Source organism: Brachyistius frenatus, unplaced genomic scaffold (assembly GCF_029030835.1).
Source record: "Brachyistius frenatus isolate BFR_SWC_R1_liver_20210118 unplaced genomic scaffold, ASM2903083v1 Contig_180, whole genome shotgun sequence".
NCBI classification, from domain to species: domain Eukaryota; kingdom Metazoa; phylum Chordata; class Actinopteri; family Embiotocidae; genus Brachyistius; species Brachyistius frenatus.
In genome coordinates this window covers 624,286-649,561 of record NW_027210779.1, presented here as the reverse complement: position 1 = coordinate 649,561, position 25,276 = coordinate 624,286, and the positions used below count along the sequence as shown (strand labels likewise).

General features: G+C 45.1%; 1 protein-coding gene across 5 annotated transcripts in view; it reads right to left on the bottom strand.

The window, feature by feature from the left end:
- Positions 1 to 25,276, bottom strand: part of LOC138632304 (VPS10 domain-containing receptor SorCS1-like) — a 142,878-nt gene that overhangs the window by 40,940 nt on the left and 76,662 nt on the right. For all 5 annotated transcript variants that reach the window (XM_069717779.1, XM_069717777.1, XM_069717778.1 and 2 more), the window contains exons 4-5: positions 10,637 to 10,795; positions 2,976 to 3,049 (exon numbers count right to left, since the gene is read on the bottom strand). In XM_069717779.1, the coding sequence (XP_069573880.1) occupies positions 2,976 to 3,049; positions 10,637 to 10,795 (233 nt within the window). The remainder of the gene's footprint in view (positions 1 to 2,975; positions 3,050 to 10,636; positions 10,796 to 25,276) is intronic.

Genomic DNA, 25,276 nt, shown 5'->3' with positions numbered 1-25,276 from the left:
CTGCCTCCGGGCGGGTGCCACCTACCGACCCGAGAGACTCGCCCGCTGCAAAGTCAGAGAAAATGTGTGACGGTGCCGCGGTTAAGCCGAAGCGCCGTCATGGTAGACATCGGCAGGGAAGCGGCTGCAGGGAAGCGGCTGCAGGAATCGCCGCGTCTTTGTCCTCATTGTGGACGGCAGTTTACCGTGTAAAGAAAAAGAGGGCCTGGGGATTTTTATTTTATTTTACAATGTGATCTAAATGTTCAGAGCCCCCCCCCCCCACCCCACAAGGTCCTCCCCCCCCCCCCCCTTCCGAAAAAGCTGGAGGAAGATGTTTCCTGACATCATTAGGGGAGGAAAAGCCATTGATTTTCTATTCTACAGTAGGGATGCCCGCAGATGGAATAGCATATAATCATTACGGCATTAAATATGTATTAAAAAGACTGGGGGATCAGAGGGAGAAGCAGAGGCAGCACACACATATGGAGGGGAGAGAAAGAGAGGACGTGTCGACAGGTAGCAACACACATAAACAGGAATAAAGGGGGAAGAGTGTGTGTGTGTGTGTGTGTGTGTGTGTGTGTGTGTGTGTGTGTGTGTGTGTGTGTGTGTGTGTGTGTGTGTGTGTGTGTGTGTGTGTGAAGGGAATGAAAAGCAGACAGTGAGAGACAGAGACCACCACGGCTTCAACTCATTATACTTATTGGTAGTATTGGTGATTTCCCAGATGAAACGCAGCTGTGAATACGATGGCCTACTTATGAATTATTTTTTTTACTGAATAATCGAGAACAGCGCGATGCATGCGAGGAATAATACACAGCTGGATTAACGTTCCGACGCTGAGTGGTTAGAAGAGACCTGCAGCAGGTGTCTCTGCAGGTGGGACGCCGACCGGTCCGGACAGTCGTCTGGTCTCCGAGGAGACTCGGGGCCCAGTCCAGATACCGTACATAAAAGCGGACGTAGCTCCCCGGGTCTGAAAAACGAGACCGATGCAGAAGTGCCTTCAGCTGCGATACCGCCGAGTGCCACTAGAGGCACTCTAAAGAGGGTCTTAGTCACGAGATGGAGCTGCTGCCTTGCAATCTAAAAAAAAAAAAAAAAAAAAAAAATCCAATACAGGCAGATGTTTTTGTGGAGTTTTGTAATGTCGCATGCAAATAGCTGCACACGCCGAGCTCCCAAAACTGATTGCAGATGGAAGTTGGATCGCCGTGTTTGTTGAGTGCCTGCTCGGGTCGAGCGAATCGCAAATGAGCTTACACCCTTTTCCTTCCATGTTTTGGTGGCCACACATACAGCAGACATAAGCTCCCCCCTCTGCAGCCTCATTACCAGAGAGCTACCACCACACCTCCTGCACAGCGAGCGTCCCAAAATAGAAGTCTGACAGCTTCTGCAGCATCAGCCCTCCAGGCTACCTTCACTCCTGGCTGCCCAGCTCGTTACTGTCCGACAGTTCGGCTGCAGTTTGTCGAGGTGAAAGCTTTTTGTCGCGTGTTAGTTTATTGTACAGAGGGCAGACGTGCGCGATGCCTCCGAGTTGGACTTCACCTGTGCATTGTTGTTTCTTGTTGTTTGGTGGTGTTGAGGAAAAGGTAGGCGACCAGGAAGCGACGCAACAATTACACATGCAGGAAGAAATCTTTGTCGGAAAGGAAAGGAAACGACGAGTCCAGATGAGAACACGTGTTGTGGTTAAAGGCCTCGCTGAGAGGATCGATTAGATTATTATGGTTTTCTCAAATCAATGCGGAAACAACACTCGCATTGCACCCCAAACTAATTTCGAGGCCTTCCTCTGCAGCTGAAAGCTGTCGCTCACATAATGAAGCCGTCTGCCACGGAGAACGATCAGGCATGTCAGACATATGAATAATGAAAATCTTAAAAAGCTCTCTGGCTCATCTGCTACTCACTCTGAGGAGAGCCAATGACGTCGTCTGTCCGGGACACTTACAATGTCAAAACTACTCTTCATTTGGCTCTGAGTTTCACTTTTCTGATAGTTTGTCACGCAACGGCTGTTTTGGAAGAACAAATGCAACAATGTGCCAAGAAATACAGGAAATATGAATCACTATCTCTGTATATATATATATTTACTTTATGTCACCAAGAAATATACTATCAGTTGTCTTCTACACTTTTCGTAAATATGGATCGGAAACAGAACTCAAAATCGCAACTTCAATCACGCCACATCATGTAGTACACCCGCCAGTCCACTAGAGGACAACACTTCAGTGTCACAACTTCGCCTCGCGATGCGTCAAAAACACCGTCATGACTTGCGGGAAAAAAAAAGATTGACTTTGTATTTCATAAGAGAATGGGAGTCTATGGAGCCAAAAACCTTTTTTTTGGAGTCAGCCCATAGTGGCACTCAGGAAGCCACGTCCACTTTTATATACAGTCTACGGTCAAAAAGCAAATGGTTTAAGACAACAAAAACACATGCAAAATCTCTTGGTTGGGGTTAGGAAATTAAAAAAACCAAAAAAAACAAGCGGTTACGGTTTAAAAAAAACCAATTACTGTGAAGAAATCCATGTCCCCCTGACTTATCCCGACGGTCACCCCTAAAACCTCTGATTTCACTGACTTCGTACGTAGCCACGTGACCCCATGACCTCGGTGTCGTCCGCGTAACACTGGGCTGTAACAGGATGTGTAATTTGCAATGTTTTGATTTTGATTTAAGTCTTTAGCAATTAAAAAAGTCAAAGTTGACGTGTCAGCTGTTGCCTGCTAATTTAATCCGCTATGGCTGAATGTAATAATGTGTAATAATAATCAATGACCCAACGAAGTGAGTTTGATGTCGGGACGTACAACGCAAAACAACGCCCCCCCCCCCCCGACCTGCATAGAACAAGAAGCTCGATACGGTACGACGGGAGGATTTTTGGATCTGGTTCAAAGTTTTCCTTGTTGGTTATAACTTGTTTTAAAAAAAAAAAAGGTATGAAACACTCTGTACTCACCAGTAGAAACGATTCGGAGCGACTCTCTCGTGCACCAGTTGCCACCTCCTCCCAAACTCCACCGAGCTGTAGAGCTGTAAGCGAGACAAGCAGGCGCCAGTGAGTATTTAATCACATGCCGTCCCGACAGCCGGTCAAATTTACCATTCGGTACGACACGAGCCGTCGTCCTACCGAAAGCTGTTTGCCCTCAAAATGACACGTATTTGCACAGGATTTTATTTTCCGTGGGTTTGTTTTTCACATGATGATTTGCTTAACACTTCAGTCATCCGTTTAGAAACGGCGGTGTGGGATTTTTTTTAAAATTTTTTTTTCTCTCACGGCGCACACGTGCGTGTTGGCTTCGTTTGAAACGACTAAATTAGATTACAATTTACATAAGATTGAAAACACTGCAGAGGAAATAACGCGGCTTAAGGGCTTCAAAGCATTGTTTGCATTCCCACACGACGAGCCATTACTGCGCTGAAACCTAACACGGGGTCTTGGCCGTACAGACATGAACACCATGAAAGTGAGTAATGAATGAAACTGTGAAGTCAGATGAAGGTTTTTCAGGCACTGAAGAAATTCTGCCTCGCTGCAACAAGCCTGCGGAGGGTGGAAGAGGAGGTTCAGGATAAAACAAGGCTGTAGGTGCCAGTACAGCTATTGCTCACTGGCGGGTAAATTGATGAGATTTTCCCCCCGGCACACAAAATAGAGAGAGAACGCATGTGCGAATCTGGCTGTAATGGAACCAACTAGCCATAAAAACAGTAACTCTCAAGTGTCTTTAATTTGTTTCCTTGATTGCTCCACTGAGATTTCAGAGCTCCCTGTTGCAGCAGATTCAAGATAAATTAATGAACTGAGGGTAATATTAAAAGACCAGTTGACCAAAGTAACAACAAAATCTTAGGATATGTGAATAAAATATTTTCGGTAGTGCTTTCTAGCTATGCAGAGATGGTTGCGTTTGTCCGTCTAAGATCAAACTAAGGTGAACAGAGTTTCAACTGTGGAACTTGCAGCATTGAAAAATCGTATCTAAAAGTTTATCTGTTTTTATTTTTTATTAGTTTTTAAAGCTGCACAGAACATTATTTCCATTTGAATTAATGTGGAGTATGAAAAGATTTACCCTCTGACCCTTCAGCTCTGCAGAAGTTTGAGACATTTTTTAAGTCTGTCTTTTGGTTTTCTGGCCAGCAAATCTTCCGTTCAGTTCAATCCGAGCTGAGTATCAAACTCTTATTACGAAATAAAAATGCACCTTGACAACGCTGTTATTACATAAATATAATAAGGAGGCTGAAATTAAATTTGATAATAATAATTAGTTGAGATTTATTCAATTATTAATGATTTCACAGATTTATTTAAAAAGTAATTTAACGTTGGACACGTTGAGGTTCCATACTTAATATCATAAAAATTATTTTCAATGAGAGCACCACATAAAAAGTCAAATTTCCCTCATGCACTGGGGGTGGAAATCTCAGAACCGACGCAAATAAAATCTGCACGATTACTAACTGTATCAAGAAAGCTGAAGAATAAAATGTGAGTGTTGGTAATTTGAGTGTTCCGGCCCTTTAAGTAGTAACTGAAATACATTTTTGGAAAACAAGTCAACAGTTCTGAATTTGCTGTTTTTTTTTTCCTGCATATTCCGCCGGTTCGCTCAGTAAATCAACAACCTCGACAGACGGATGTATTCACTGACGTCTCTGTGTCCCCAAAACACACCTGCATTCTCCGACAAAGCACAATGACAAATGCGTTTACTCTGCAGCTCACAGCTGGAGTTTAATGAGGCAGGGAACTTATTTCAGTGCTTCAGCCTGTGACTTTTTTCCATTTTAGGCATGAGCGGCCATGCGTGATGTGTAAACAATCATTTATTAGCGGATAACAGTAATGTGGCTCTGTTTGCTTCTATTCATTTATTTTCTAATTGCATTTATTTACTCCCCCCCCCCCCTTATTTAAAAAGCCTTCCATGAGACCACGTCCCGTATGGATCGTCACTGCGGTCACATCAGTAATTGTCTTATTTATGTAAAAACTAAAATTGTTATTTGCTTCCTTATACAGTGTTTTAACAATACTTTTAATGGCACAGCAACCCAACACAAAACACAAATCAGATAAAGACTGTTTCCACGGCGATGAGGATGACAGTAAAGAAAACAGTCAGGCACCGGACGTGTGAAAACTCCCTATTCAGTGCGACTACTTGCATCTGTTACGTGTGCACGCTCGTGTCGAATAGCGAAAGACAAGCGGCACGAGTGATAAGATTTCCGTGACATCCACGCCAAGCTGTGCTAAGCAGATGCAAGGGAAGGGGGATGGGGTGGTGGTGGTGCAGGCGGAGGGGATGGGATGGGAGGGGGGGTGCAGGAAATCACTTTGACTAATTACCCTCCTACAGCAAGTTAGTATGTAGCCAAGCAAGTGACAGTGAAGAGGCAGAGAGCAGGCGACGGGGGAGTTGGAGGGGCGGCGGCGGGGGCGGGGTGGTGATGGGGCGGAGGGGGGAGGGTGGCGGAGGGGGGGGTAGGGGGGGTTCGGCGCAGCCTTCCTTTACAACCTCCAAAAGGTCTCTCAATCAACAAATGCAGCGGCACTGCCAGAAAAGGAGGCGAGGAAATTGAAAGAGACGCACTTTTCGGGGTGGAGACGATGCGTGCGAGCGAGGCCGCGGGTGAGCGGGTGGGTGCGCGGTGGGAGGTGTCGGGGGGGTGGGGTGGGGAGGGGGTGCTGACACCTGACATACAGCAAAGCTAATAGACAGCACAGTTAGTGGGCACGTTTTAAAGGTCCCATATTTTACTGTGTTTCAGTTGCGCGTCTCAATCTCCGCAAGAAGATATTTTTTCGGAGGTTTTAGTACCAAAAACCGTCCGAAGACAGTTTTACATCTCGTCTCTCTTCAGCTTCTCTCAGAAACTCCACCAACAACAGGCTGCTTCGTGTCTGTGTCTTTAAGGCTGGTTGGTATCAGTGACTCCCTCTTCTGATTGGCTGTGTTTCTGAGTGACACACGCCCGGGCCGACCACGCGCTTCCTTTCGGTCAGGCGGTTTGTAAGCTCCGCGACCGAACGAGCGCTACGAGGTTGGACGGTCGGGGCCGTGCATGAGGAGAGGTCACTTTGCAACCTCACTGTGACATCACAAACTCACAGAAGTTCGAACGGCACGGTTGCTGAATACGTGCTGTCTGCATTTCTCTGGGGACTGACCGTTTTAACACTTTCACAGTGTCTAAGTACCACCTGGACCGCCTTTATGAACAAAAAAAGAAATGGAAAATACAAAGTTTTCCAATATAGGACCTTTAATAACACGAAACAGCGTCATGAGATAAATAAGAGTGACATTATTTTTTTTATTTTTCACTTAATTGTCCTTAGCTGTATTTTTTCTGAACTACTGAACAGGTTTACATTCAAAATTAATTGAGCAGTGTGCTCAAGGGTTTAGTGCCACCTAGTGGTGGGTTGGCAGATTGCACCCAACCGAGAGAACCTACGGTGGCTGGTAAGACAAGCTCTTTACACTGAAGCGCGATTCCTCCTCGAATCAGGCGTTTCTTCCCCCGTGTGTTCGTCTCACAAGAAAAACCATTAAAGCAAACACGATCTTTAATAAGTAAGTTCAACTCCTGCATTCTTTTACAAGCGTAGCATCATTACGCTAATATATTCTTTAAGTGTTCAGAATGTACTAACACACGTATTATTCATACGAGTTTAGTTATTTGAGGATTTCAAGAAAGGCCTGACCTGGATTTGATCCGTGCAGGTACCTGGAGGCTGCAGCGCCACCGGCAGCATTCCTCCAACACACTATGTGTAGGTGGTTACAGGCGTGCTACATCCTCAGATGGGTACAGGTAGAAAAGTGCTGCCTGAGAGACTGAACTCTGGGCAACAAATGTCCACGCTTTCCTTTAATAGTGTTGGCAGGAGAGCTGGGTGTCTTAACCGAGTAAAGAAATCCAAACTCTTGAGATTGTTTTGTTATCTGTTTTTTTTATGTTTTTTTTGGGGGGGGGGGGGTTACACTCAGTGACACTCCAACAAGGAGACGCGTAGAGGAGCCGGAGTTTAAACCTCCAACCCTGCAATTAACGGACAACTTCTCCTCACTTCTGGACCAACGCTCGACTCTTTTGGCTTTTCCGCAAAACAAAAAGTCAAAAAAAAAAGAGGCTCTGCAAACAAGCAAGAACCAACTTTTGACGCAGGATGAAGGAAAGTGAAATACTTAAAAAGCATGTATCCCCAACGCTGAGCAGGAGAAGCATTCAAGTATCACATTCACAACAATATTCAAACATCTTTTCTTGAACTTGAACAAACAACTGTTTAGCCCCGAGGATCGTCTTTCCATCCAGACTCGTTCCCCTTTTACATTTTCTCAATTTTGAGAGTTTGTCCTTTAAACTGCTTCTGTTTTGTACCAAGCAGCACAATGACGAACTGCCAAGCTGCCTTAATCCGTAAGCGCACAGACGTGGAGACAGAATTGAATACTAACCTTTGTCATGGTTAGACATGTTTTTTTTTTTTCATTACAAAATAGAAGCGACCCTGACTCCGTTCAAAATGTCTTAAAGACACGCAGCGACTTTTCATCTTGTCCATTTTATTCAAACTACAAAAAAGAACAAGTTTCTGAGGAGTTTTACTCTGTAAGACTGGAGTTATAAAAAAAATGTTTTCACATACTTGCCTCTGTAAGAGGGCGCACCAGAGAAACAGGGATAAAATTACAACAATCCTGATTACCTGGATGTAAATAATAAACAACTTGCAGCAGTATGAACCAGCTGTTCTTCTCATATTTCCACGTCAAACAGACTCAGTACTCTACAGATGCACTACGTACCATGAAAACTAATGCATGTCCCCGGAACCGCCGTCATAGAGTCGGAGGATGAAGCTCTCTGAATAATCACACTTGACTGCGGTGTGGCTCGCGCGACAGTATTTAAGCGAAATGGGTTTTTACAGTCAAAGACAGCCTCTTGTTTCCAGCAAAAAAAAAAAAAAACAAAAAAAATGTATACATTCACTGTAGAAACCGTGTGATGATTCAACTAAGCCCGTTACATGTATTACCTAATCGCCGGATTGAAAATGGTTGCCATTCATGTGTATGAAACTACATTAAATACTGTTTTCACGTCAGTTTTTTTGCCTATTTGGCATTTTTTTTTTTTTTCAAGGACGCCGTCTCGCTGCTACTCCTTCTGCTGTGTCTAAATGGCACACGATTGGAGAATCAGTGCCAGCAAATGTTTATCTGGAGGTGCTTAGCTTCTAATGTTCGACCAACCATGACGTCACATATCGGTGTGTGAGCTGCCGTTATGAAGCCTCGGGTTGGGATTTTTGGTTTTTGGATATTTTTCAGATGGACCGCCCGAAAACTAATAGGAGGTAGCGACGTTAGCGAATGACACAATAATGACTCGTGGAGAAAAATGTGCTGACTTCAAATTTTATGAGAGAAGTTGAATGGGAGTCTATGGAACTGGAAGCTTTTTGGAGCCAACCTCTAGTGGCCCTCGGCGATATTGCAGCTTGAGCCATTTTTGCACTGGCCTCATTTTTCAGACCCGGAAGCTACGTCCACTTTTATATTTAGTCTTTGGGTAAACCGCACATTTGTTTTAGCGTGAGCATCTATTTCACGTTAACATCCTAGATTTAGCTGCAATGCCAAACATCTCTTCTTTTTCGCAAGGTGTATACAGTATGCGTTATTACACTATGACTAGGCATAAAATAAACAGAAGAGTGCAATTCAATTATCAATTGTCATTATTTATACGACAGTAAATCAAAAGGTTTATGATGGTGACGGGACTAGATTTGACATCTATAAACACAATCAGCTCACTGGAGGTTTTACTCTTCTCATTATATTTACACTGACTGCTGCTGAGCATTCAGCCTAAGTCACTCCCTGCCAGCAATCCTGAGTCACAGCTGAATTGTAAAGCAGGTAAACCTGAAGTGAGAAATGGCTGCAAACGCTCACGGTCAGAATGGCGATGCGTGCTAAAGGTGTGTGTGTGTGTGTGTGTGTGTGTGCGTGCGCGTGTGTGTGTGTGTGTGTGTGCGAGCGTGTACATGCGTGTCGGGATGTGCGATGACTGCGAGCTATCATCCTCGCTGCCAGGTGAAAAGTGTGATGTACTTTCCAGAGGAGAGAGGCATGTTCACGCACACATCATCCCCGCGTCTGCTCGGCAGAGGAGGAACCTTCATTATTCATCACGGCTCCAACATTAGAGCCGAACGGCCCGAGAATTATTAATGCAAACCCTCCTTTTAAAATGTCTATAAATTGCACTTCTCTCTTCTCTTTCTCTTTAGCTCCCTGTCTGACTTTCACACGTGCGATTATTTTTGCTCGCACACTTTTCTTCCGATGTATATTGGATGTTATTCACGCAGGGATGATTTGCACTGTCTCTAAACATCACACTGCAAAATAGCACTAATGATTCCAACACAATGACTTTTTTTTTTTTTAACACTTTGCTTTACCAGTAACATGTGAATTTTGTGGAATCAAACGAATAATTTCAAAGTAGTAGTACTAGAAGTAGTAGTAGTAGTAGTAGTAGTAGAAGTAGTAGTAGTAGTAGTAGAAGTAGTAGTAGTAGTAGTAGTAGTAGAAGTAGTAGTAGTAGTAGTAATAGTAGTAGTAGTAGAAGTAGTAGTAGTAGTAGTAGTAGTAGTAGTAGTAGTAGTAGGAGTAGTCGTAGTACTAGTAGTAGTAGAAGTAGTAGTAGGAGTAGTCGTAGTAGTAGTAGTAGTAATAGTAGTAGTAGTAGAAGTAGTAGTAGTAGTAGTAGAAGTAGTAGTAGTAGAAGTAGTAGTAGGAGTAGTCGTAGTAGTAGTAGTAATAGTAGTAGTAGTAGAAGTAGTAGTAGTAGTAGTAGTAGTAGTAGTAGTAGTAGTAGTAGTAGTAGTAGTAGTAGTAGTAGTAGTAGTAGTAGTAGTAGTAGTAGGAGTAGAAGTAGTAGTAGTAGTAGTAGTAGTAGTAGTAGTAGAAGTAGTAGTAGGAGTAGTCGTAGTAGTAGTAGAAGTAGTAGTAGGAGTAGTAGAAGTATTAGTACTAGTAGTAGTAGAAGTAGTAGTACTAGTAGTAGTAGAAGTAGTAGTAGTAGTAGTAGTAGTAGTAGTAGTAGTAGTAGTAGTAGAAGTAAAAATGTTGACATCTTTCATCAAATTTAATGTATTCTTAAACCAGGTTATGCTACTTCAGCTAATGAAAATGTGAGATATATAATTACATTCACAAGTAATCATGCTACTTTCAAATACGGACATAATGGTCGATCTCGATCGTTTTCAATTCACTTCAATGTACAGTAAAACGTCGGTCTCTATTCTTTTTTTTCTTCTCCTGGTAAAAGTGAGCTTCGGCACCAGTGAAATTTGGAACGACCTGAGTTTTTCTCTCCACGCTTCTCCCACCTCTCTCCCGACTGAACTTCATGAACTCGTGACTCTGAGCCAAACTCTTGCGTAAGAGTCGGATGTCATATTTATCCAGCTCGCTCTGAGGCGCTCGTCGTCGCTCGCCCGGACTTAACGCTCAACGACCGAAACCCGCTAAACCAGCCGCGCCTCGTCCTCCTGTTTACCTTTTGGTCGTGGCTGTAGGCCAGAATCCAGTCCTCCTGCTCGGGGTGGAACAGCAGGCTGAGGATGTAGAAGGTCAGACGGTACTTCTGGTAGGTGGCTCCTTCGTCGGAGCTGATGAGGAGGCTGCTCTCCACCTCGGGGTCGGTCAGCAGCATGATCTGAGGACGGCGGAGGGACGGGGGAGCGACACGGAAAAAAAAAGAAAGAAGCAAATTTAGATGTTTTGAGGTCTGCGAACATCAGGCACAAAGAATATAATAATAAAAAAAAACAGGCAAATAGGAGACAGTACATTCACTTCATAATTCAAAAAAACGCAGGCCTGTGTGCCTGTTCTTCTTTAATTGTGCAGAATTCTCCCTCTTTTGTCTGCAGCGTCGAAAAGACAAAACACACAGAGACGAGTCAATCATTACTGTCTCCCTGAGATATAAAACGTATTATTACAACTGCTGGATGCAGATAAGCACGTTAAAAAACTCAGTTCACCGCTGATGATATCGTAACTCAAATAATAACTCCAATCTGTTAGGCTTGATGATATAATCAGTATGATACATCTCGCAGCAAATGTGTGTCTTTGTGTGTGTGTGTGTGTGTGTGTGTGTGTGTGTGTGTGTGTGTGTGTGTGTGTGTGTGTGTGTGTGTGTGTGTGTGTGTGTGTGTAGCAGCGGCAGTGTGCATCAGATTTTCAGCTGTTTGTCTCAGCTTTCATTCTGGCTGTCTGAGCTCAGTCAGGCCTTGAAAGCTCTGATTTCCCCTGAGCTTCTTTCTTTTCTTAGAAGTCCAACCTTTTTTTTTTTTGTGCCAAATTCTACCACAGAAAAATTACACTAACGCACACACACACACACACACACACAAACACACAATTTTTTTTTTTTTTAAAGATCCCCGGATAATATCGACGCAAAATATAATTGAATCAGAGAAGCTCGACACACATTTGTTCCCATTATTCAAAGCGCGTGCAGCTGCGGGGAGTTTGCAGAGGCACACTGGAGGGTGTCACCGCACACGCTCAAATTCTCCGAGGCCCCTTTTCTACCGATCGGTACCGAATCCACTCGAGTCTATCGCATTCGGTCCCAGGTACGAGGGTGGATCAATAAGCTCTGAGAGCTGTTCCTGCTGTGCGTGAACACAGAAGCTGTAACAGGTGGGTTTTTCTTTGACGTTGGCGGCGGTTGTGTCACCGTGAATCCCCCCCCCCCCGCGTCAGACCATCAACACCGAGTTCCACTGGGACCTTCTGAGGCGTCTGAGGGGAAAATATTCGCTGCAAACCACCTGAACTGTGGCGCCATGGCAACAGGTTTCTCTAACAAGTACAACAGTTGAAGACGGGCCTCCTCACCACCCCGAGTCGCAGGATTTGGCTTTTGAATAGCAGATCGGTTCCTGCCGACTGGGACCTCCAGGTAGGGCCCCAAGGGGGCGCCGTATCTCTGCAGACGGGGACGACTCGAAAGGGAAGGGCAGCCAGTTTGAAATCATTTTTTGGTTATTTTAGTCTCTGAACTTTTTGATGACACCATGTATTTAGTCTGCAGTAGGATTATTTCAAAAAAATATATATTGTGAATATACAACCCCGTTTCCAGAAAAGTTGGGACGCTGTATGAAACATAAATAAAAGGAGAATGCAATGATTTGCAAATCATGTAAACCCATATTATATTTAAAAAAAAAAAAAATTGACCAAAGACAACATGTTAAATGTTGAAACTGAAAAATGTTTGTTTCATGAAAAATATATTCTCATTTTGAATTTGATGCCAGCAACACATTTTTTTTTTTTACAAAGCTGGGACAGGGGCATGTTTACCACTGCTTTGCATCACATCCTGTTTTAACAACAATCTGTAAACATTCGGGAACTGAGGAGATCGGTTGAGAGTTTTGAAAGCGAAATTCTTGCTTGACATGGGATAGAATAATAGAAGATAAAAGATCAGATAGGAAGTGGCTGATGTGACCGAAACCAACCTTTAATTTGCTGGTTTTTATAGTATATTTACTTGAGTGCGGCTTATTTTGTAGGTTTTTTTTCTCGCGACGTCCCTGCATTGCACACATGGCCTTTGCTTCGGGTTCAGAGACGGCCCTTAGCGTGACAATCTGTGTGCCCATTATGTCATCAGACAGCGCAGAGAATGAGAATACACACTGCTCTCACAGTCAATATCCTTCTCAGTGTGGCAGCGGAGTGTTTCTGCTCTCTCATGCTGGTGAGTCATTTGTCAGCACTCGCTTTGGCGCACGGCGGCCTCGTGGGCTGAACCACTAACGCCAGTTCATCAATCACACGCTGCAGATACAGTACAACACGTGAAACCACATGCCGACCAATTCAATCGAATGCACGTCTGAACTACAAATTCCAATTAACGTTTTTTTTTTTGTTGTTGTTTTTTTTCCCCCCTCATTCCCGGCAACTGGAAACGGAGCTGGAAAACAGGACAACTTTATAATTGGCTGTTGTGTTTGTTTTTTGATGGAGGATTTTCACGAACGATAAACGCCGCAGCGGTACGGAGACGTAGATTCCATTAAAATACATCAGAATATGGAGATCAATACCCCCCCCCCTGTTGAGATGTGTAAATACAGAATGGAAATGCTACGGCGATGATGTATGGCTTTGTTCTTTGTTCTCTCGTGTAAATACAAAAAAAAAGAAAAGCAGCCTTCCTTAACCTTTTCAAACACAAACAAACAATGGAAAAAAAAAAAAAAAAAAAAAAAAAAAAGGCTGCAGGACGGACGCCGCAGCAGCAGAGGGGATTCCTGCAGCATAATGCGATTCAGCTCCGGAGAACGATGGTGTGAAAATATCGGGGGGCTCTGCCATGTTTGTATTCTACTGCCCCCCCCCTCACACCGCCACCGCCACCCCCCCCTCGCCGCCGCACCCTCCCGCAGCTTTTGCAGCACGCAAAAGTACCTCTGAATAAAACTTTTGCATGTTGATGTTTACATGAGTTCCCATAAATTAATTTTTGCACGGGCTCCTCCGCCGGCCGCTCGGCGTGCTAATACAAACACCCGACCGGCTGGAATACAAATATGGGATTCAGCCTTCTTATGAAAACGAATGCAGGTAATAACATTTTTAAATGAATCAAAAATACAGATGGCAAACAAAAAAAACAAAAAAAAGGACAGATGAGAAGCTCTCACATCTCGCTCTGATGTATTGTAAGTGGCAAGTGCTGCTGAACGAATGAACGAATGACTCGCTGGCTCACGGCGGAAAAAAAATAAAAATGTCACGGACATGTTCTCCTTTCATTTCGACGAGTACGCTACTAATCAATATTTTTTAATAAAAGCGATGGCTGATGTGGTTCAGAGGCAAAACCAATAATCCATCCACCGTGCTTATTAGCCGTTTCTAGCTGATTGGTTTGGTTTTACGGGAGCGGAGGTACAGCACTGTTTTTGCTTTTCACTCGAAGTCTCCGGCAGCAAACGACGCGTGGACAACGACGGCAGCCGGGCCGGTCAAATCATTCGTCAGACAAGACGCCGATTTCTTGTCGGCGGAGACAAAGAAACGGAGCAAAAGGGAGGGTTTAAAAATTCACTTTCATGAATCATAGGTGCTGTCCTGCGGCTGCTCCGGAGCTCGGCGACAGTTTGGTAGCACGTCGCCCGACGCCGCTCGGTCAGCTGACGTCATTTAATGTCATTTCCGGGTTCGACATCCAGGATGGAGCGACGCCTGGAAAATCGATATTTTTCTGACAAATCAGATGTGGTGCTGAGCGGTACGACAGCGCCGGCGCACGTCTCGCAACTCAAACATTAAAAAGATTCCAGCCTCGGCGCTTTCTTTCACCTTTTCCCACAATCCCACGGCGTTGTCATCAAAAGTTGTAATTCATCGCACGGATCTACTCGCAGCAGCGATTCATTTTCAATTTGAATGAAAGCATCTTAGCGATCTGCAAGTGGAAGGGATTACGGCTTGTTTACGAGTTCTTTCCCCCCGAAAGGGGATTGTTGCGCTTTAAAAAGAGGCGCACGGCAAAGAGGAATTATTTCCGTTTTCGACATGAGGAGTTTATTTCGAAAATAGTACTTTGACGAAATAGTTAAACTTCCGATTACTTCAACCTCCGTCTTCGCTGCTTCTGTTTCTCTCTCGACTCTCAACTCCATCCGATGAAATAAACATCAATAAGACGTCCCACTATTCGAGCAAAAACAACTTCTTTTTTTTTTAAATACGGTTTGTGGAGCTTTATACACTGTACTATGATTAATCATTACTCATTAGTAATATATTATTTTTGAAGCTAAGTAAAAAAAAAAGAAAAAAGAAAAGTAAAGTAAGAGAATAACCTTTTGGTGCTGCCCTTTAGAGCTCTGAACAGTCTGGTCTTCAGGAACTTATCGAACCAGAAAACTTTTCCTATCAGCTCTGGATAAGTGACGAGTCCACACTTGCACACTCAGAGAAGGAGGATATCATTTTATACTGTAGAACAGTTACTGTGTGTGTGTGTGTGTGTGTGTGTGTGTGTGTGTGTGTGTGTGTGTGTGTGTGTGTGTGTGTGGGCGCGCGCGCATCGGAGAATGTAGATTATGAGGCCAAAAAAGGTTGAAAATGACAAAGGTTAATGAAGCGTACTGTATGTATGTCGGCTGGAGGACATTTAAGATATGTGGGGGGAATATTTGAGTGCGTCACGCCGCCCGCCGCAGCAGCATAAATACTCCGAGAGGGAATATTAATGAAATTAGCTTCATATTTTCCATTTCATACCATCACCCAGTAATTGCATAGTGACTCCTCTTTCTAAATCTCTGGCTTAATTTCAAGCAATACCCTGCAATTAATGGATTTTTTTTTGTTTTTTTTGTTTTGTTGCTATCAGACTTTAAATAGGTTCAGATTGAAGGAGCGTTGAAGAACGAGGGAACAAAGGAAAGGGCTTTGAGATGTGTTTTCTCTGAGGCAGGTCAATTTTCTACTGACAGCAGCTTGGTTGGCAATGATTTAATACCCGTTAATAAACCGGTTTCACCCATTTTCTGTTTTGTTTTGATTCGCGGAACACAAATCCTGTCGTAAACAAAGAAGGACCCACCTGAGGTTACAGTTCTGAGGTGGTGTTGACGGAGCCGGCAGGAAGCCAGGAGCCAAAAACTTTGGTTTAAAATCAAGTTCACATGACAGAGTGGAGCCAATTATCTGAGAAGTGCTTTTTTTTTTTCTTCTTCTTCTTCTTCTTCCTGTTTATCAGCTTTTGAGCTGAGAGGTCTTGTTGAAACTTTTTTTTAAATTTTTTTTTAGGGCGGTCGACTGTCAAGTTTTCATCGGCCGTTTAGTCGCAGGAAGAAAAACTCCAACTGCTCCTTGTCACAATGTAAATAACTTACAGAAACATTCACTGCCGGCGGAGGCTTCCCCTCGGCATTGTGGGTAACCCGGGATTGACGTGGCCGTGGAAGCAGCATTTTCATCACAGCGAGTGTGAAGTGCACGCTAAGAGCGGTGATTGAGTTTCTGTAATCAGCTGTTAAGTGTTCACGGAACAGGAACCGGAGAGGGGGGGAGGGAGGGAGGGAGGGAGGGAGGGAGGAGGGCGGGAGGGAGGGAGGAGGGCGGGGGGGGGGGCTCCAGCCAGGAGAGAGTAAAGTATTCACAAGAGGTTGATAAATGTCAGTGGTAAACATGTGCTGGAAGGGCTAAAGGTCTCAACACCTCCCGCCGGGAGGCCCTTCAGCCGGAAAAAAAAAAAAGAGCGACACAAGAAGCCAGAGGAATTTTTTTTTTTAAAGGAGCAGTTCCTACGTTTACGGGCCGACGGGCGGACGGAGAATTTACAGATTTGCAGGTTTGGTAAGACTGAGAAAAGGTGGTGGTGGTGGTGGTGGTGGTGGTGGTGGGGGGGGGGGGGCTTTGTTATTTAGAGGATTGTGCTGCGAAGCCACAATGATATAAAGTTCATATTCACACTCCGGTGGCTGTGTGAATTATGTCTTCTCTGTCGGGGGGAGAAAAGGTGGAACGCAAAGCGAATTTTAGTAGCTGCACAAATTCCTACGTAAGCTCTTCGTACAGAGCTGTGACTGCGGCTTTAAGTGCGGCGCGGCGGTGATCAGAAAAACGCTATTTCATCTTGGAGTCTTTTTTATACCCGCGATTTATAACGCTTTGAGGAGGAAGCGATAAACAATGTCCTTCTGCTGTCAGGAGTTAAAGATCTATGGTCATTATTCAAAGCCGACATGATTTGCAAGGCGCAATCAAGAAGTTTATCTCTGGCGTTTCCTGCCCAGACGGTTACAGAAAAGTGGACGTAGCTTCTGGAGACGGGACGCGATGTTCGTATATTCGAATCGTCGTTGCAATCGATTATTATACGCTGCTGCAGCTCGTCCTCGTTTCCCCCGTTTTCATCGGCGACTGATCGTAATGCGCCGCTCGCGTCAGAAGGTGGCGGTAATGCGACTGAAAGCGGAGAGTAGATTTTTAATCGGATTGTTCAGAGCGAATTTGTGCTCGAAATGCCATAAATCTGACAAGTGAGGCCGACGCGCGAAGCCACATTAAATGCAATACCGCTGAGGGCCACTAGGAATCAATTCATTTTTTTTTTTTTTTTTTTTTTCCCACGATTCAATTTGGTGCCGTGCAGTAAAAGTCGCTCCTTCTTATTCGTTTCGCAGCGGTCCGTCTGAAAATAATCAGATATCGGGCCTCAAAACGCATTATGTCTGTTTGATTGACAGGCCTGCGGTGCAGCCAGGTTTGTTTTAGTGATTTCTTTTTTTTTTTTTTTACCTTATAATGTAGTCACTTGTTGCTTTGCACGCGTGGATGGGGAAAGGGAGGGTGTGTGTGTGTGTGTGCGTGTGCGTGTGTGTGTGTGTGTGTGTGTGTGTGTGTGTGTGCGTGTGTGCGTGTGCGTGTGTGTGAGATCGACATCACTTCTTGTGTAAAATCCTCACCACGTCACGTCGCGTACACTCGGCCCCGACCTAATGCTAACGGACACCAAAGGCGAGACGGGCAGGATTTACTAACGAGTTAACGGTACTCCTGAAGTGCGAGACGAGAGGCCTCTGCGCATTCATGCGGAACCGTGTTAACTTTTGCAAACCGTCTGCATCGCAGCGGCACGTAAGGTGAGGGGGGGGGGGAGATGGGGAGGAGGAGGGGGGTAGTTCTCGAGGCCCATGAATATTAACGACCGAACGCCGAGCTATCAAACTCCATCGAGCGTCGGGACATGAAAGGGAAAAAAAAAAGAAGAGTCGGTGCGCACATTCATAATTATGACTTCTCCCCCCCCGTCCGCCGCATCGACCAGGTGTTCTGGAGTGTTTGATCCGTCTCTTGATCTGAGGCATTTTAAAGGCCCGCTGCTAATTGAACGCTACCTGACATTTTAGCTCGCCCAGAACTGACAAACACGTCAGTTTCCGCCTTCTCGGTGTAATTGGGTTTCAATCTGGGCTCAGTTCAGCCCGACCCCCCCCCCTCCCCCACCCCCCACCACACACACACACACACACACACACACACACACACACCCGTGGCAGTACATAAGTCGGAAAGGCTTGTGAGACGCGTGTGGAAACACGGCGCTACACGTTTCATTACGTATGAATGAACGGAGAGACGCGGCGGCAGACAAGATAAGTTTAGATAATTAAGCAGCCCGTCCTCCCTCCCCCCACCCCACTTCCCCCTCCCCTCCTCCCCCGTCGCCCTCCCACGCTTTACACGTCTCGATCTGTCTCGAGCTGCTGTAATAATGAATTCTTCACGGCGATCATTAATAAGTAACACAACAACATATGCCTCTTTTTTTTTTTTTTTTTTGCTTTCCTCTGCAACAACAACCGACATTAGCATGCTTTCTCAGAGGGGGGTGGTGGAGGAGTGGAGGAGGGGGGTTGGTTTCATCTCGCCGTCTCAACCTCCGCCTGTCTCTGTCTCTCTCTCTCTCTCTCTCTCTCTCTCTCTCTCTCGTCCGCCTGGATTTGTTTCCGTCTCTCGTCCTCCGTCTCTTTCCGTGGGCTCGTCGCAGCCATTTGGAGATTGCGCCTCAGGGCTGTGACAGATGTTGCGTCCCCCCCCACTCCCCCCCCACACCTCCAAACCCCACCCCCCTCCCCTCCAACCCCCACCGTCACCACCGCTACACCACCTCAACTGAAACCATCGTCCGCTCGCCCGTCCTTGGACTGCGCGGTACCGCCAGCAAAGCGTGGCTGATTCGCTGCGATTCGGCTGGCGTGCACCGTGTCCTCAAAAAAAAAAAAAGACGGTGGACAAAAAAAAGACACCGCACCCCCCCCCACACACACACTATTTTAACTTTCTACTTCGTCACCGTGCAGTTAAATGTGTTGATAGCAGGTGGCACCGCTGCAGGTAGGTCCGGTGTAAGTAAGCGTGTCTTATAGTGACACTTGACCTGTTTAATCAGAAGCGGCTCCATTGCACTCATTTTGCCGCCGGCTAGTTTTTGCGACGTCTTTTCTGGAATAATAATTAACAAAATGTTCCTTTTGGTTTGCCTCCTTTTGAAATATTCAACTTCCATAAATAGGCCGTGACTCATCTTGATGTTTTTTTATTTTATTTTTTTATCTACTGTAACACGCTACTGTTTTTTTTGTTTGTTTGTTTGTGTGTTTTTTGTCTTACTTTCACCGGACATCAATGAAACAAATCTTCAAGTAGCAGTTTACAACTGATCTCCAGCTGATGACGCGATGGAGAAATCTCCACAGAAGCATCTTTTAAAAAAAAACAGCTTCTCACAGATCAAAGCCGGTCCGGAAATATTATCGTGAAAACGTTTTTCCTTTGGTAGCTGTATCAAAGCTTGTCACAACAGTGTTAGGAGTGATGTGTTCAAAATTACACGTTTGTTTGTTGTTGTTGTTTTTTGGTTGTTGATTGTTGTTGTGGCGAAGTCGGGTTACAGCTTTCCGTGGGCGGGGACGTCGTATCGCCGGGTTTCCAGTCAGATCGAGTCAGATCCGGCGCTCGACTCCTCCCCGGCTCGTCCAAATATGGTCACTTCCTGCTCCGTCGCAATGCCGCAAACCCCCCCCCCGTCAAAAGATCATCTTTAATATTTGACTGTAACAGGATGAAGTGTTGGACAAGGAGCTGCAGGCGGCAGGCTGAGTTGCCAAACTTCACTTTGTCCCGCTGTTGTGCGGAAAAAAACGATGCGAAGAGGTGGAAAAGTTGTGGCGGCTGGTGGCACGATGGCAAATGAATAAAAATAAATGGGTTCTTTATTAAAACTTCAACATCGGTCTGTTTTGGTCGTATTTCCGACAAAGTAGCTGCTGAAGAAAGTTTGCCGCCCCGACAATTCCCGCGTTGAACCCCGCGAGCTATTTCCACAAGCTACGGCAGGAATTAAACCATGCGGATTGTAACTTTACGTAATAAAGACGACCTCCACTTTCTGGCATCTCCTCGGCAGCAGCACCTGATAAAAAAAAAAAAAAAAACACCGGGACGATGGGAACAGGCCGCTACGCGTCTCCGCTTCACAGCTTGATTTAGAAAGTCGCAGCGCCCCACTTATCCGGCTCGTCCAGCGTCGCAGAGCCATGAAAAGCCTGTCTTGAAGCGTCCGGTGCCAAGAAACCAGCTCCAGCCCAGAACAAAGGGGAAGTAACATAAAACAAATTCGACTTTAATTTCCTCTTTTGGCTGGTTTGCCGCAGTCTTTTGAAACTTCCATCACTTTCGTGACTTGCTTTTACATAATGTTTGACTCCAATGTCCATTATCCGCTATTGTTGTTCAACATTTTTTTTTTTTTTTAAATCCATCCCTCAGTTGTGGATGCACTCCCTTTTCTTCTTCTAATATTCTCCATTAGTCAGCGCAGTTCGCTTTGCCGTAGGATTTTTCACTGTTCGGGTGTTTTATCTGCACACTTGATTTCCATAAAAATATATTTTGGTGGTTTTAAGCACCAAAAAATCACCTCGGTAAAGAACTCTCTTCTGATTGGCTGACCCTTTTCTGAGTGACACGGGCCCGGACGACACCAAACAAATGCTTGATTTAAGCGACATCACACTTAGCCGCATCCCGCTGGCCGCTGATCGGTCAAGAGTAGCTGAGCAAACCCTCGTGTGATTTCCAGACGATAATCACATCGAAGATTAAAGCAAGAAGTGGGCGGAGCCAGGCTCACTTGACTCAGCCATTAGCAGACTAATTGGCTATAAAATTAAAATCTGTACGTATGAATTAATTTATTAACCGAGTTATTAAAGGTGGGAGAAGATGTTTGTTCCCTTCGTGTGAGGCAAAGAGGAATCTATATTCCACGTGTTGAGCATTTACGTATGAAATTCCTCTAAGCTCTCGCATCATGATGCAAGTCTTCGGACGCGCTCCTTTTTTTTTTTTTTTTCCGCTCGTTGAAGGACTCCCATCTTTTCTGCTGGGCCGGGGTTTTTTTTTTGTCGCCGCTATTTTGAGGTCAGTTCGAGAATATTAAACACTAAAAGTTCACTTTTAAGTCTCGAGCTTGTTTCCAAAAGTGAGACAATGAACAAAAAAAAAAAAAAAAAAAAAAAACTTTGAAGCTCGACAGTGGGAGCGAGGTCTCGTCTGACGCGAATTCATATTCCACCCACCTGCCCGCATGGCGGTGTCATTGTTTTCGAATGGGAACGCAAGACGATCGGGGGGGATGGATGGATGGAGGGGGGGGGGGGGGGGGGGGGAGGGGTTTGTTTTGTCCTGAAGCCGCTCGACTGTTGTTTCAGTCGATACATTCAAGAGAAAGAGCCGTTACGAATCCTTTACCGAGAAGTCTCACACTGAGAGTAAAGTAGCGGAGACTGAATCCATCTGTCACTCAAACGCTTCCCCTGGAATATTCCCTTTTGTTTTCAAACCATTAGATTCAACACCCATCTGTACGACTGCAATGCATGTGTGTGTGTGTTTTTTTGTTGTTGTTGTTATTGTTGTTGGTTTTTTTTTTTGTTTTTTTTAACCAGCACTTTACCCATCTCCAGCCATTTACTGTAATAATGTGCTCTCACATGAAATCTCAGGCCAAAACCCCAAATTATTTCCCCTAATGTGTACTCCAGCTCCGTTCTCTCGTGTACCGGCTCGGTATGAAGCCACAATTTGAAAATTGATGTAATTGCCAGTGTTGTCAGACTGTTTTCTCCATGAGTGACCCCCGGGCCGTGCCTCTGTTTATCTATTTTTTTTTTTTTTTTTCTCTGTCATTCTATTTTTTTCTCCACCCCCCCCCCACCCCCCCCCCACCCCCACCCGCCTCACCGCTCCTCCACGCTCACTTGCTCTATGTCAGTTTATTTGCCGTCTCTTTTTCGCCTGCCCTCGTCTCTCCAGCGCTCTCTCTCGCTCTCTCCTCCCTCTCTCCTCCCTCCGTCCTCCCTCCATCCTCCCTCCATCCCCTGCAGCCGCACACAGGCCTGATTTACTTCCACTGCCGGGTGGAAGAGAGGAGCTTTTGTCTGCCACCAGCAGCGGTCACATGGCGCCATGCCGGGGGTGACAACGAGAGTGACGAACCTGCAGTCTCTGCTCCGTGTGTGTGTGTGTGTGCGTGTGCGTGTGCGTGTGCGTGTGCGTGTGTGAGCTTGGAATTAGCTGCATGTGGTAGGTGATGAGCAGAGTTTGTGTTTGGCTCCGAGTTTGTTTCCTCTGTATTATTTGTATTCTTGCTTTCATTTTTGCGGCGCCAGCAGCAGGGGGCGCCGGTCCGCCTGTCAATCTTAACGCCCTCCGGTGTGAAACATCTCAACAGGTGTTTTAACAGACTGGCAATCAGTTTGTGTTCAGGGCATCTTTTAACTGTGCTACATGCCTGTAAATCTCCCTCATCAGCTGGGATTAAAGCCAGCTACCTGCTGTAGGCTTTTAAACGGGCGGCCGCGGTTATATTCAAGACAAGGTAAACACAGTCAAAATGTGAAATATAAATATCTATATTTAATTCGGAGATGAATTTGTTCACGGAGGTGGATTCAAGCAGCAACCGACCGCGAGGCCTCCACTCTGGCATTTCTGCTGTCGCCATCTTGGTATTTTTGGAGCCAGATGTGACCATATTTGGACGAGCTGGATTGATCTGACTGATGACTATGCCCCGCCCACCTATACCGGAAGCCTGATCGCACCCCGGGGCTTGTCAATCAAACTAGCTGATGACACCATAATGATGGAGACGACATCCTTTTTAAAACAAAAATTCAGCCAGTGGTCTTTTAAGACATATTTCCATGTTCTCTATACTTTGTTTTTAGGGCACTTTTGTCTTTTAAGTCCACTCCTGAAAATGGATGTTTTCATTCGAGCCATTAGGATCAAGTTAGTTATCAATCAGAGGGTATTTTTTCAGCTAGTTTGCAGTCGGACGAGGTTCGCTGAGGGAAGCTCTTTGTCGAGGCTTAAAACAATTTAGAGGCGGCGCGTCAGCTCACGGTGAGCGTTGACGACTTTTTATGTGCTCGTGTCCATTTGGTTCGATTTGCTCAGGTTCCATTACAGCTCTGCTCTATCGGGGTCGTTCAATTTGGGTTCGTATTAAAACACGTAAAGAGTCCAAATACATTTGGCCCGACACAAAAGCAGCAGTTTTCTACCTTTTTTTTTTTTTTTTCTGGATTTGTTGCATCTATCTCAAAATTTTGTGCACCAGGAAAAACTGGTGATGATGGTCTTGAAATTTCTAGTTTCTTGCATGATCGGTGGGCAGTTGGAGCGAAGCGGTCCATAAGCATGAGGTTTAAAGACTGTAATCTCAGGGACTACAACAAAGCGCCGTTTTTTTTTTTTTTTTTAACCCTTTTGATGTATTTACATTGGCAATGCTTCAGTGTAATTTGTTTTAAGTTTTGATTGCCCATGCATCTCATTAGCTATATATTTTGGACTCAGTATGGAGCCTCTATACAGTCTATACTTGACTCAAAATGAGAGGCAGACTGGGGTAGAAATTAGGGTTTTATAAAAAAAAAATAAGGATTATTTTGAATATTTAAGTCGTCATTCCTTCTTTCCCCTGTTTTTACCAAGTGGCAACCAACAGTGACGTCACCAATTGTTTTGTGAGCGGATTTAAGGAAGCCATCTTGCTAGTTCGGAGCGGTTTGGAGCAGGAAGTGACCATATTTGGACGAGCTGGGTGGGAGCGAGCCGTGGATCTGACTCGATCTGATTGGAAACCCGACGATACTACGTCCCGCCCACGGATTGCTGAAACCTCGCTGCGCCACAGGCCTGTCAATCAAACAGACACGCCCTAAAAAAAAAAGAGAGAGTTTTCTCTTATGTATTGACGGACCGCTACAAAACTAATCAGTAGTAAGGAGTTTAGCCAGCAACACCCTAAGAACTTGTGAAAAAATATTATTGAGTTCGAATTTCATGAAAGAAGTTGAATGGGAGCCGACCTCTAGTGGCACTCGGTGGTATTGCAGTTTAAGGCCTCTTCCGCGTCGCCCTCATTTTTCAGACCCGGAATCTACGTCCACTTTTATATGCAGTCTGTGATTTTTACCGGCATCTGGTTGTAATGCGCTACTCTGGTCAGAAGGTGGCGGTAATACACCTGAAAGCTATTTGCCAGCCGCCATTAAACAGGCATGTCGAAAAGGCATAAATTAAGATCAGGTGCAGATCAAACTCTGCAGGTAGAGCGAGCAGATAAATCTACCACAGATAAGGCGATAAGTTAAATAATAATCGAATAGTTCAGAGCGAAATTCAAACAGTAGTTTTTTGCTTCACAATGTCCATCCCTAGTACAAATGTCCTTTTTTTTTTTTGCTCTATTCGGTGCTTCTGCTTGTAGAGGCGAGCGACCAAAACCGCTGAAGAGGTTTGGATGCTTTTCTAATGAGGCGGCTCTGCAGAGGACACAACAGGAGATCACAACAGCCTTTGAGTCCCAGAAAAAGCGGCGCGCTCACGAACACCAGGCCTCAGTTTAAAACACACGGAACAGCGAGCAGATGAAGACCCGCAAACAACTTGACAGCTTGTTAATATTTTTTTCACGGGGATGCAGAGAAGCACTTGGACACGCTCTTGGAGTTCGACTATCACACACACACACACACACACACACACACACACACACACACACACACACACACACACACACACACACACACACACACGGATGCAAACAAAAGTGACAGACGGGCACACACACACACACACACACACACACACACACACACACACACACACACACACACACACACACACACACACACACACACACACACACACACACACACACACACACGTCTGCCTTTGTCTGTCTCCCGTCTATCAGCCATCACCCTCACTTACAGTCACTCACAGGCCTGCTAATTATTTTTGGCTTATATGTTCACACACACTCTGCAGCACTTATTTCTCTCTCACGCTCGTCGTGTCTCCGTGTTGCTGCAGAATCACATAAAGGGGACAAAAACCTCCCTCGTAGCACTTCCACCTTTACTACGCTACGATGCTTAATCACATGCGGGGTGGGTGAATAAATGTCGAGGATGAAAGCAGAGATCCTGGAGGACGAATCCAAGCCAATGACAGAGAAAAACCCAGCCGGCTGCTCGGGGCGGGCGACATTTCCCTA